This window comes from Plecotus auritus (genome assembly GCF_963455305.1).
Source record: "Plecotus auritus genome assembly, chromosome: 7".
Taxonomy (NCBI): domain Eukaryota; kingdom Metazoa; phylum Chordata; class Mammalia; order Chiroptera; family Vespertilionidae; genus Plecotus; species Plecotus auritus.
Window position 1 is genome coordinate 132,813,675 of NC_137774.1, and position 14,353 is coordinate 132,828,027.

At 40.1% G+C, this 14,353-nt stretch overlaps 1 protein-coding gene across 1 annotated transcript in view; it reads right to left on the reverse strand.

Annotated features, from left to right (window-relative positions):
* The window catches only part of THBS4 (thrombospondin 4), a 52,853-nt gene that overhangs the window by 24,891 nt on the left and 13,609 nt on the right, over window positions 1–14,353 (reverse strand). Inside the window, exon 3 of the mRNA XM_080680102.1 lies at window positions 3,038–3,285. Within this exon, the coding sequence (XP_080536228.1) occupies window positions 3,038–3,285 (248 nt within the window). The remainder of the gene's footprint in view (window positions 1–3,037; window positions 3,286–14,353) is intronic.

Below are 14,353 nucleotides of genomic sequence, written 5' to 3' on the forward strand. Positions count from 1 at the left end.
AAAGACAGGCTTTTTCCTTCACGGTAAGCAGTTATTTTGAAAAGCCGCTTAAGTATTATCTGGAATTTGTTTATGAAGTTTAGACTGTAATAAATATTTTACTTATTCATTCCGATATTAAAGAGTATTATTTTTAGGATGTCCTGGCTTCAGGTTTTAGAAAAGTCTCGGGTTTTGTTGGCTTGTGACAATGAATAAACAGTATGTTCTATGATTATTAGGTAGTTGGCATCATATTTTCACTTTACTGGTTCATGTCAATCATTCATTGTTAGTCACAAAGCCAGTTTCCTCACCCCTTTATTTTGTAACTTACTCCTATCCATTATTATATCTATATATGACAGAGAAATGTTATGTTATCTGCAAATGTAAAGTTATTTTTATTTTAAAATGCTAAGGATTTGCAGGGGAATCCTACTTTTTAAAGCTAAGTTAAGATGTATTCAACATGTGCTATGCAACAGATAGTGTGTTGGACATCCTATATAATAAAAGGCTAATATGCAAATAGACCGAACGGAGGGACAACTGAACAACCGGTCGTTATGACGTGCACTGACCACCAGGGGGTGTGTGTGTGGAACATGGCAGGTGTCGGCCGTGGTGAGATGGTGGAGCAGGTGAGCGGGGGCGCCAGATCAAGGCAGGGTGCCGGTTGCTGTCATCGGGGCGAGCCTCTGGTAGTTACTGAAAATTCTTTGCTTGTGCGTGCCGCGGTCCTGCCCAGTGCTCTCACCTACTGCTGGCACCGCCCCAATCGCTTGGCGCTGTCAGCGGGTGTGACCGGCAACTGCCGGCCCCAATCGCCCCTCAGGGCTTCTCCACCTCTCCCTGCTCCTAAGGGGAGATTGGGGCGGCAGCTGCCTCTCACACCTGCTGCCAGTGACGGTTCTGCTCGCACCTGCTGCCAGTGCCAGAGCCGCTGCTTGCACCCTCTGATGGCACCGGCCCCACTCGCACCCACTGCTGGCACTGGCCCCAATCGCTCCATGCCCTCGGTGGGTGCAAGCGGGCTGGCACTGTCAGTGCGTGGGAGCAGCGGCGGTGGGAGCAGGGCTGCTGGCAGACAGGGGACTGGGGGCTACGGTGGATGGGGCCAGGCAGGGGTGCAGAGGGTGGGCCGAGACCCACACCTGTGCCTACAGCAGCCTCGCGGCCCACAGTTCCTTTCAAGGTGCATGAATTCGTGCACTGGGCCCCTAGCTGGACTATAAGGTCAATGGAGGCAGAACTATGACTGTTTTGGACTAGTGGCCTAGAATGTGCCTATTTGTTGACTGACTGAATGAGTAGATGACTAAAGATAGAGCACTGTGGTCCCTGCTGATAGTCTAAGGCAGTGGTCGGCAAACTGCAGCTCGTGAGCCGCGGTTTGCCTCTCTGTTGACTAATGAGTTTGCCGACCACTGGGATAGGGGCTTAATCACAAGGAACAACAACAGCCTGTAATTATTGGAATCGAGAGTCTAGGTCAGTGGTTGGCAAACTCATTAGTCAACGGAGCGGCAAACTGCGGCTCGCAAGCCGCATGTGGCTCGCGAGCCACAGTTTGCTGACCACTGGTCTAAGGAGCTAGGACTTCTGAGAAATTTGCAATAAGCATAGTTTCTGATGACCTTGTCATGCTGACTCCTGGCTTTTAGAAATTTGACTTATTTGATGGTAGACACGAATTTCTGAAATCGTCAGTGACATAATTTCTTTCATTCTGATTTTGGCTACTTAGGGGGTTCAGAAATAAAGTTTAGTATTCATTTTTTCTCATATAAATCTACACAAAAATATATGCATAGAGTATATGCATAGAGTATATGCATATCTATCTCTAAAAAACAAAATTAAAAAAACTTGGCTTTTAATTTTCTTGGAATTTCTGCTTAAAATGCTTCCTATTTTTTTTAAGCACAAAATTCTAGTATCAGATTTATAGTTTTTAAAAAATGTTATCTAAAATGTTTCAGTATTCTTAGCTGTAATGGAAATTATTGCTTACACCCTGCCTCTTTGTTCAAAGGGCTCAGTGCAGCTTGTAACTAAAGCACATGTAATAAAATAGAAATGGAAAATGAGACTTGGGAGCTAGAGGACAACAATATTATGGGCCACAACAGATGAACATAGTTACTGATTTTGGCACTGACTTTCATATCAGATAAAATTCAGGAACTATGACCAGTTAGAGTTATAATTATTGGAAAGGACAAAGAATAGTAGTTCTTTATAGGAAAAAAAGTATTTCCTAGCACACAATTCTAAAATAAATACATGTGGCAATTTCTGTAGTAGGTGCAGTGATACAATGAAAAAATTACCATCATCACGGCATAAAAAAGAAGACAGAGGAGATGGAATTTTTAAGGGCACATGGAACTAAGTTGGCAATAAGATCCTGTTTGTTAGGGATGTTCTGATAAGATCTTGTGAAAAATGTTCCTATTGCTTGGCATTTTCCAAGCATTCTTTTAAAAAATTGTTAAAAATAATAACTATAGAAAAATTAAAAATAGGTTATCCTAAAATAGTCTTAAAATTTTTGTAATTTATTTCCAACTTGAAAATTGTATCCCAAAAGTCTCCGTTTATCATCAAAAGCAGTTCTCAATTTTTTTTATTCTCACATCCTCACCCAAGGACATGCATAGATATTAGAGTGAGAGGAAGGGGAGGGAGAGAGGGAAAGAAACATCTTCACAACCGAGGTATGTGCCCTAACCAGGACTTGAACCCACAACCTTTCAGTGTGGGGAACCATGCCCAACCAATGGAGCCACACTGGCCAGGTCAGAAGTTCTCAATTTTGACTTCACGTTAAAATCAGTATTTTAAAAAACACTGTGCCTAGGCATCACCCCTATAGATTCTGATTCAGTTCATCTTCAGGATTGGCCCTCTATCTGTGGTTTATCAAATTTGGCAGGTGATTCCACGATGCAGCCAGAATTAGACCTACCCATAATCTCCGCACACACCTCTGCGTCCCCTGAGCCTCAGCAGCTCATCTTTCCACTTCGAAGAACGGTTTGTGGGTTCCTACCTGTGCCCTCCTCTGGAAAGTCCTCAATTCAATGGACGCAGGACTCTGGGTGAGGCCAGAAAAGGCTCTGGGGAGATTGTGAACAGAATCCACTTGGGTGCAGTCCACATAGAGCTCTATGGAGCCAGCCCCTCGCTGCAAATTGCTCAGTCTCAGTAGGACCCTGTGCCGCTTGCCATCAGCCAGCTGCAGGTTGTTGAAAACCACCAAATGGATCTTCCCATCATTCTTCAGGTAACGTAGGATGGCTGGAACCAAGCACAGATCAGTAAATAATGAGATAAGGGGGACAGGGCAGTTCTGTGCTGAAGGGCTTCCAGGTCACAAGGCTGGGTCACTGGAACCATAAGCATTCATCATCTTGTGTACCAGAGGTTATTCTCCACAGGTGTTGTGCTCATGGAGAGACAGAAAATAAGGTAGCAAATTTGAAAATAAACAATATAATATCAGATAGTGATTAAGTACAATGAGTAAACAGAACCCATGAAAAATCCACTAAATCAAAGTCAGCTCTTTAGGGCATGAGTTCATTAATTCACCCAACGTTTACTGAGTACCACCATGGTTCTGGGGGCTGCCCTTAGTTGCTCTAAACCAGGGGTGGGCAAACTTTTTGACTCGAGGGCCACAATGGGTTCTTAAACTGGACCGGAGGGCCGGAACAAAAGCATGGATGGAGTGTTTGTGTGAACTAATATAAATTCAAAGTAAAGGAGCGGAGGAGAGAGCAAGAGAACCCTCCGCTCTTTCGGCTCCGCGGGCCGTATAGAACAGCCAAACGGGCCAGATCCTGCCCGCGGGCCGTAGTTTGCCCACGGCTGCTCTAAACACTTAATTTCTACTCATTGCAATCCTCAGAAATTAGCATCTACAGAGGAGGAAGGTGAAGCTCAGGTAAGTAAAGGAACATGCTTCAAGGACACAGTAAGTGCTAGGATTAGAATTTGAAACTGAGGGTGGTTATTTCATGACTAAAAGAATGCTAGTCATGGACAGGCCAATCTGTTCTTGGATGCTGAGCCTTTGGGAGTGAAGCCCACTGGGTGAGGTTTGCTATAAAGAGCAAAATAATTTGCTTCCAAGGCCTTAGTGAATCCACCATGAACACCTCTAGGTCCATCCACAGATACCAGCACCAAGCTCAAGTTCATCATCGGAAACAATCCCAGGAACAAGGTCAAATACTGAGTGTAAATGTCACTGGATAATTAATGTGGTAAACACATAATTGCAACTCCAAAGATCAGAGTCAAAGTCTTCAACTGCCCAGGGTGTAATAGCCTTAAATTAGTATAACTTTTCTGCAGGCAATTTAGTGATGTGTATAAAAACCTTAAAGTTGTACAGATCCTATGGGCCAGCAATGCCACGTTTAGGAATTGACACTAGGGAAGAAAATCCCAATCTGTATGGACATGAACATTCACTTCAGAAATATTATAACAAACATTTGATATAGCATGTACATCCAAAAAGAGATGGAGGGCTGGCTACTTAAATAATGGTATAACTATAAAATGGAATGCTATGGAATTATTACATATTAAAAACACAAAAAGAGAGTAACAGCATCATAGCAGTGTGTGAGAACCTTTTGGTCTCTCCCCTGAAAAGTTACAAGTTGGAGAACTGTAATTCAACAAATGATTCCCTGCCCAACACACAAACACGTCTGAGGGATCCACACATTGAAACATCTGATGGTGGGCATATCAGAGCAAGCGGGTGAGGCAGAAGCAGAACCATCAGCAGTAGAGGCAGGTTGTGAAAGGGCAGAAGTAACTTCAGTCATAAAAATGAATGAAATATTGTTATTTGTGACAACATGGATAGTTGTAGAGGGTATCATGCTAAGTGAAATAAGTCAGAGGAAAAGGGCAAGAACTATATGATTTCATTCATACGTGGGATATAAAACAGAAAGCAACAAATGAACAAAACAAATTCATAGACACAGACAACAGTATGGTGGTTACGAGAGGGGAAGGGGGCTGGGGAGGATGAAGAAGGTAAAGGGGATCAAGTACACGGTGACAGAAGGAGACTAGACTCTGGGTGATGAACACACAATGCAACAGACAGATGATGTTATAGAATTGTACACTTGAAATTTATATGTTATTAACCAATGTTACCCCAATACATTTAATTACAAACATGAAAAGACATTCTCAGTATTTTGTTGAGTGCAAAAACATTATGAGTCATTGTAGTTTCATTCAGAAAAATAATATATGTGTACATATGTAGATGTATACTAGTTTACCTATACATAGAAAATTATGAGATAATGTCAATGTTAATATGGTCAGTGCCCAGATGATGTGCTTTTTTCTCTTGCTCATCTTCATTGACTATTTTCTACAAGAAGCATACGTTACTTATACAACAACAACAACAACAAATAAATGAATTACATGTGTATACCCAGAATGTGTTGCTGTCAATCTGTATGACTTGTAGCAAGTATTCAGAACATTCTTCCTTCGCTACCTTTTCTGCAGAGTGTAAATGCCAACCTGGTGCTGCCCCATTGAGTAGCCAGCCAAGAATATTTGTTTATGTGGCAGTATTTGCCAAAGAAAATAATCCCTACTGTGAAACCTTAAGGCTTTTTCCACATTAGAATTTCTAGGTTGATGTTCCCACCTCTTTTAAACTCTGACTAAATTTGTTTTTCCATTTGACCATGACTGGATCCAGTTGGCATCAGGATCTGTATTGTACAGAGATGCTGAGAGGAGTCGCATAGAAAACCTCTTCTGCATATGTTGTCACCACTATTTGCTTATGGAGAGATAAGAATTGATAGGACCTGGCAGGACAGACTAGTTAGACCAAGCATGTCACACTTGTGGCCCACAATGAATATTTTTGTGGCCCAGCCAATATAACGGTATGTAAGAAATGTTTTAATTAAAATTTTGTAACTTAATTTTTACAATATCCTGTTATACATAACTAGAGGCCCAGTGCATGAAATTCGTACACGGGGTGTGTGTTGGGGGGGTCCCTCAGCCTGGCCTGCAATGACGCCAGCATCCTGCACCCTGGCTGGCCTCTATCCAGAGGCCTGCCCACCCGCCCTCCCTCCATCCCTCCACGGGCTGGAGCGCGTGGGACACTGGGGCTCGTCGTCGGGGCAACACCGCCAGTGTCCAGTGCCCTGGCCGCTATGGGTGCCGCCATCTTTGTGATGGAGTGATGGTTAATTTGCATTTTATTAGATAGGATTATGAGTAACAAACAACAATGTTCACTAATGACTGATTATTATAATCGTTGCATGCATTTCCCTTACGTGCCTTATGCACAGGCACACTATTTCTCTCCACTAATACTAGCAGCTAAAATGTTAGCAGCCAATTGCCATGTCATTAGTCTTGGACAGACTTGTTTGGTGTGCGCAACAAGAAATGTTTCACTTTCGGAGAACAAGAAAAATATTTGTTTGCATTACACTTATTAATTTGTGCAGTTATTCAGTGTCTGGTAAGTTAATGTTCAAGAAAAAATATTAATTTTTATTAAAATGTTCTATTATTTTATGTTAACGATTACTCATTTATTTCAGCCCCTTGTATTCAGCATGTCTCTATTGAAATAAACCCTATGTTTCTATGAAAATTGAAGCTTTTCTTTTTTTGCAGCCCACAAAAACTTAAACCTTGTTTATTTGGCTCGTGTTAGCCTTTGAGTTTGACATGCTTGAGCTAGACTATAGAACAATACTATGTTTCCTGAAGTAAAGCATTGGTAAGACTTAAATAAATATGGTATATTAAAAATAAATATGTTAAGAGAAAGAAAATAGTGGGAGGGAAGAAAATAGACATGAATTAAAATTCTTGAGGTGTTTTAAATATGGGCTAGAACAGAATTTTTACCCCTTTATTGAATATTGTTGAAAATTTATAATACTAACTGCATGTCTGGAACTTGGAGACATATACAATACCCAAAGAGGGACAAATTAAACCCAAACATGCACTAACTTTTAAACTGGTATATTTTTAACTCTTTTGAACAGTTTGCAAATACCTGCAGTTTTTAATAGGTCAATAAAAATGCCACTTAGACCACCAGACTTCAATTAGGTCACAGACACGTATATTCAGTATCTCATCATTCTCATTATGGCCACAACCTCTGTTCCTCATATCAACAGTTTAAGAGGATACACAGAGTGGCTTAAAACAAATACTCTTGGTTTTGCTACCCAAGCTGAGATTTCTGGGAAATTCAAAGAACACATTTTCATGGGTATCTCTCTTGCTTTTATAATAGGCTTTCCATGGCGTGTGGGTGCGATTTATGTTCATCATTGAATAGCTAAGTTTAATTTTATAACTAGTACCTGGTGGAGTACTTTACACATAACAGGCGTACATTAAATGTTGTAAATATGAACTTTCAATGAATAATTAAATGATTGCACTCAAGTTTTTCACATATAAAATATAAATGATTTATAGAGTGGCAATTCAAGATTTATTGCAAGTAACAACACCTACTACTGTGCTCACGCTGCCATTTAAGGGCACTTGTGCCTTGCTTTGTGTTGTAATGCAACACTAAAGTGACAGATTCCTTTTGCTCCTCGGTCTTGTGACAATAGCAAGAAGAAGAAAAAGGAAAAGAAGAATTATGGAAACTTCCATCTTCACAACGTCTGTTAGCAGAAATATTATCAAGTGCTTTGACATTTACCATTCTTCATACTTGATCCAATAATTCTCATTTCTCTTATGGCTTCCATTTTTCATTTTTCTTATTTTATTGCAAATTCCTTACTTCAGTGCTTCTATACTTATTTTATCTTCAGAGCAGTAAAACTACCCCAGAGGGCAGATAGGCACCTGCTGAGAAAACTCAATATTTTCACATCAGTCACACTGAATCCAGAAACAGCTTAAGCCCTGGCCCAGGAGCCTGCAGCCTACTGGGTGACCTTCTCGGAGGCAGCACCTTCAGAGTGGAGACAACAGATGTGATGCCTTCCTCTCCCCAGGTCTCCCTTTCCCAGTGCTCAACTCTCCCTGTCCTAGCCCAGCACACACACAGAGCAGTGGGGGATCAACAGAGAACAAAATACAACAGAGTAAGACAATCATTTCCCCCTCCAAGGAGAAGACAAGCCAGTGCCTGAGGCTGGAAGGAGTGGTCTTCTGGGCCCACCACACCTCTGCCCTTCACCTCCCGGAGAAGCACCATTCTCAGGAAAACAGTCACTGGGTACAGCGCTGTTTCTTCAGCTGCGGCACATTCTGTTCTGCTCGCTTTTCATTCAATAGCTGAAATAAGTTTGTTTGGTGATTTCTGCCTGGTTCTCCCGCAGGGCGAGTAAAAAGAACTCAGCACATCTGATTAGAACTGAAGGCTGTAGATCTTCAAATGGCATTTCTGCCTCTGCTCTGTTCCATCTCTGGGTTTCTCTGTCAGACTCCTGACTCACCTTCCTACTTAAGGTCTCTCTGCAGTTTTTCTGGACTGACAGCTGGAGCTTCTTATAGGCCTCTTCTGACCAAGTTATGGTCTTCTCAAAGCAACATGCAAGCAAGTAAATAAAATCCTTCAACAGCTCCCCAGTGGTTCTTAGATAATGTCGAAGTTCCTTATCCCAGCACTGACCCCAACCTTCTCACCACTCTATGACTCTCCATGCTGCTGATGCCCAGCCAAGATGAACAATCTCTTCTGTTTTCACCCCTCTCTAGCTTTCTCCGGCCTCCCTCATCCTTTTCTTTCTGTGAGGCATGTTCTCTTCCCCATAGCTCTCCTTCCTTCTCCGTATCCCTATGGATCTGAAGCCAAGATCCAGCTCAAATGCACCCTATTCCTTGAAGTCTTCCTTCTTTCCCATGGTTGAAAGGTATCTGCCTCATTCCCATTCCCATTACATGTCCTTGGTACTTCCCTAGGTGTACATTTTCAGGACTCAGATTCCAGTTATGGCTCAGATACTTAATAGCTATGTGAGCCTGGGCTTGTTCATTTTACTCGGTGTCCATTTCTTAAGCTTCTAAATGGAGTTAATAAAAGTTGCCCTTCCGACTTCATTTTGTTTTCAGTGGTGGTCAAATAAGAAAATGCAAAACTAATCACAGAAATACAGAAGATTATAATTACAAACAATTATATGCCAACGAATTGAACAATTTGGATGAAATGGATAAATTCTTAGGAAATACAATCTCCCAAAACTGAATCAAGAAGAAACAGAAAATATGAACAGACCGATTACAAATAATGAAACTGAAGCAGTAATAAAAACAAAAAGAAAAAACCACAACACATCCAACAAACAAAAGCCTTGGACTGGATGGTTTCACTGGAGAATTTTACCAAACATTCAAAGAAATAATGCCTCTCCTTCTCAAATGATTTCAAAAAATTCAAGAGGAGGGAAGACTTCTAAGCTCATTTTATGAGGCCAGCATTATCCTAATTCCAAAACCAGATAAAGACACCTCAAAGAAATAAAATTATAAGCCAGTATATCTGATAAACATAGATACAAAAATCTTCAACAAAATATTAGCAAACCAAATCCAGCAATACATTAAAAAGATCATACACCATGATCAAGTGGGATTCATTCCTGGGATGCAAAGTTGATACAATATCCACAAATCAATTAATGTGATATACCACATAAACTAAAAATGAAGGATAAAAATCATATGATCATATGAATAGGTGCAGAAAAACGCTTTTGAGAAAATCTAGCACCCATTTATGATAAAAACTCTCAGCAAAGCAGAAATAGAGGGACCACATCTCAACATAATAGAGCCCATATATGCAAACCCATAGCTAACGTAATACTCAAGGGCAAAAACTAAAAACATTTCCATTAAGATTAGAAACAAGACAGAATGTCCACTGTCACTACTCTTATTCAAAACTAGAGGCGCAGAGCATGAAATCGTGTGTGGGTTGGGTCCCTAGGCCTAACCTGTGATTATGGCCATCTTCCTCCTGCTTGCCAGTCCCCAGTCCCCCGTCCCGCTCCGCCACCACCCACCCCAGTTCCGCATGGTTCCCCGTTGGCCATCCAGCGATTGGAGCCTGCGGGCTGTGGGGAGGGAGCAAGAGGTGGTCAATGCACCTCAAAGCGACTGGTCGATTGGTCGTTCTGGTCATTATGCCTTCACGGTCACTGGCCTTTTATTATATAGAAGAGTATTGGAAGTCCTAGCCGCAGAGATCAGACAAGAAGAAGAAATAAAAGGTATCCAAATCAGAAAGAAAGTAAAACTGTCATTTGCAGATGACATGATACTATATATAGAAAACCCTAAAAATTCCACTAAAAAACTACTGGAACTGATAAGTAAATTCAGTAACATAGTGGGATATAAAATAAATATCCACAAATCAGTAGCATTTTTAGACACCAATAATGAACTATCAGAAAGGGAAACTAAGAAAACAATCCCATTTACAACAGCATAAAAAAATAAAATAAGCCCTAGCCAGTGGATAGAGGGTCAGCCTGAGGACTGAAGGGTCCTGGGTTCGATTCCACTCAAGGCACATGCCTGGATTGCAGGCTTGATCCCCAGTAGGAGGTGTGCAGGAGGTGACCGAGTATGCTTATGTTTATGTTTATAAGACACAGGGGGAAAAAATTGAAGATACAAAAAAAAAAAAAAAAGAAGTGTATACTGTGCTCATGGATAGGAAGAATTAACATTGTTAAATGTCCATACTACTCAAAGCAATTCCTATCAAAATAACAATGGTGGCCCTGGCTGGTGTGGCTCAGCTGGTTGGGCATGCTCCCATGCACTGAAAGGCTGCTGGTTTGGTTCCCAGTCACAGCACATGCTGGGTTGTGGGTTGCGGGGATGCAGGTTCTATCCCTGGTAGGGAGCCTGCAAGTGGCAGTTGATTGATGTTCCACTCTCACATCGATATTTTCCTCTCATGTCGATGTTTCTCTCTCTCTCTCTCTCTCTCTCTCTCCCTCCCTCCCTCCCTCCCTCCCTCCCTTCCCTTCTCTCTAAAAATTAAATAATATTTTAAACATACCAATGGTGAATATCACAGAACTAGAATAATCCAAAAATTTATAGGGAATCACAAAAAACCCTGAATAGCCACAGCAATCTTGAGAAAGAACAACAAAGTGGGAGGAATCCTGCTACCTGATATCAATTTATGCTACAAGGCCATTGTCATCAAACAAAATGGTATTGGCATAATAACAGACATGTAAACAAATGGAACAGAACAGAGAGCCCTGAAATGAACACATACCTTTCTGGTCAATCAATATTTGACAAAGGAAGGAAGAACATACAGTGGGGTACAGATAACCTATTCAATAAATGGTGTTGGGAAAATTGGACAGATATGTGTAAAAAAATGAAACTAGACCACCTTCTTACATCATATACAAGAATAAATTCAAATGGATTAAAGACTTAAGTGTTAAACTTGACACCATAAAAATCTTAAAAGAAAATATGGGCAGTAAAATCTCGGACATTTCTCTTAGTAATATTTTTTCTGATATATCTTTTAGGCAAGGAAAACAAAAGAAAAAATAAACAGATGTGACTACATTAAACTAAAACGCTTTTGTGCTGTAAAGGAAACCATCAACAAAATGAAAAGACAACCCACTGAATGGGAGAACAAATTTGCCAATGATACATCTGATAAGGGTTTAATACCCAAAATTGATAAGGAACTTATAAAATTCAATGCCAACCCCTGCTCCCCCCGCCACAAACAATCCTATTTAAAAATGGGCAAAGGACCTAAAGAGATACTTCTCCAAAGAGGACATACAGATGGCTAATAGATATATGAAAAGATGTTCAACATCACTAATCATCAGAGAAATGCAAATTAAAAGCCATAATGAGATATCACCTCACACTTATCAGTATGGCTATCATCAATAAATCAACCAATTACAAGTGTTGGCAAAGGTGTGGAGAAAAGGGAACCCTGGTGCATTGTTGGTGGGAATGCAGATTGGTGCTGCCACTGTGGAAAGCAGTATGGACGTTCCTCAAAATTTAAAAATGGAACTGCCTTATGTCCCAGCAATTCCACTTCTGGGAATATAGCCAAAGAAACCTGAAATACTAATTCAAAAGAATACATGCACCCCTATGTTCATTGCAGCATTATTTACAATAGCCATGATTTGGAAGCAACCCAAGTGTCCATCAGTAGATGAGTGGATAAAACAGATGTAGTACCTTTACATAATGGAATAATACTCTTCTATAAAAAAGAGGTAAATCATACCCTTTGTGACAGCATGGATGGACCTGGAGAGCATTATGCTAAGTGAAATAAGTCAGTCAGAGAAGGACAAATACCATATGATTTGACTTATGTATGGAATCTGAAGAATAATATAAACAAAACATAAGCATACTTATAGATATGGAAACCAGACTGATGGTTGCCAGAGGGGAGGGTGGTTGCAGGGCTGGGTGAAAAAGGTAAAGAGATGGTAGTTACAAAGTAGTCATGGGGATGTACAGAACAGCACAGGAAATATAGTCAATAATATCGTAATACTATGTATGGTGCCAAGTGGGTACTGGAAATATCAGGAGAATACTTTGTAAAGTATGTGATTGTTTAACTGCTATGCTATATACCTGAAACTAATACAAAATAGTATTGAATGCAACTGTAATTTTAAAAAAATTTAAAATTGAAATAAAACAAACAAACAAAAAAACACTGAAGGAAAAAAGGGAAGTAAAACTATAAACTGCTGTACAAACGTACGTATATTTGTGTTTCTTATCTTCTCTATTAGAAGTCCATTTCTTAATAATTTTCCCATGTACCATAGCATCTGTGAGTACCAAATACAAGTATTCATTTAATAAGAAATAGATAAAATAGAGTGTTCATGTGTCCACTCTGATGGTTTAACCCACAATCCTTTTTAAAATGTGGGGAACAGTTTCTATTGGTTTATTTATATAAACCCTGTCCTTATAAACTTAGCACTTTTGTGTACTTAACAATTTGGGGCCTGATTTTAGGGCTGCATTTCCATGTCTGAGTACTAGCCTGACATAGAAACTATGTCGTCTAACCTGATTAAATGCCATCTCAGTGACTGGCAGGAGATGAAAAAGCAAACCCAAGCAATAAAGATGTGAAATATTGCTGTCTTGGGGATGAGTTTTCAAAAGGGAGTGTGTTTTTTTTTTTTAATGGACCTGGTAGTAAAAAATATTACGTGTTGAATGTCAAAGCAATGAAGCAGAGTGCCAGCTATAAAGAACTGGAAATGATAATATTTTGTCTGCTTGGGCAAAGAAGTTCAGAGTGACCTGGCCTGCAGGCAGCAAATGGGATTTCTGCTCTGCCTGGCAAATGGCTTTGCTCTTTCACACTTTTAAATACATGATGAAAGCCTTAAATACATGGTGTCAACCTTTCCTCTTCTTTTTAAATAATTGTACATTTTTAAAAAGCCTTCTTGCCATTAATGTCTCTTGTGATGGATATTCTTGTTCACCTTTGCTTATTTATCTTTATGCCATGTACACTAGGTCTTTGTAACTTTAGTGCTTTGGAAATATATATGAAAAGTAAATCTTCAAATTGCTTTTCCTGAAAGTACTCTGGGTGAGTCCCAAGTGTGATAAATGTAATCTGTGTCTTAAAATTTTCTTAAAGTGGTTTGGACAAATGCAAAGTGTACAGAATACACACACACACACACACATACACACACACACACAGCAAAGAAATCATCCACAGAAAAGAAGCACAGCAATTATATTAAGCATCTGCAGAGAGCTTTATATTTTGAGAAATTATGAGACTCGTCAATGTACACAACTATCTGGTAGGTGACAAAGCGGTGTGTAAGCACAGGATCCCAAGGTCATGTTATAGGAGAGGGCTGAGAAGCAACTTCTTCAGAGTCCATGGAACCTCGTTAGCCTTAGAAGAGCCACAGAATATTGTCATTGTAAGTCATCCTGCTTAACATCTCACTTCACAGATCCCCTCAATACAAATGCGCCTCTACCACCACATTTCCAGTAACAAGGAACTCATTACTGTGTGGAGAAAACCATTGCACTTTTGGATTTCCCTCTAAGATTTGTCTAACACAGAGCCAGTATTTGTTCCCTCTGACTTCTACCAAACGGTCCTAATTTTACTCTTCAGAGCTATAGACAGACTTAATCTTATTCTAAATCCAAATGATATTCTTCACATTTTAAGTCAACTTTTACTTCTCTCACGTCTTCTGTCTTACTCTTTTATTTCTCTATTTTCTTTCACTTTTTGACTTACAATGTGGTGAAA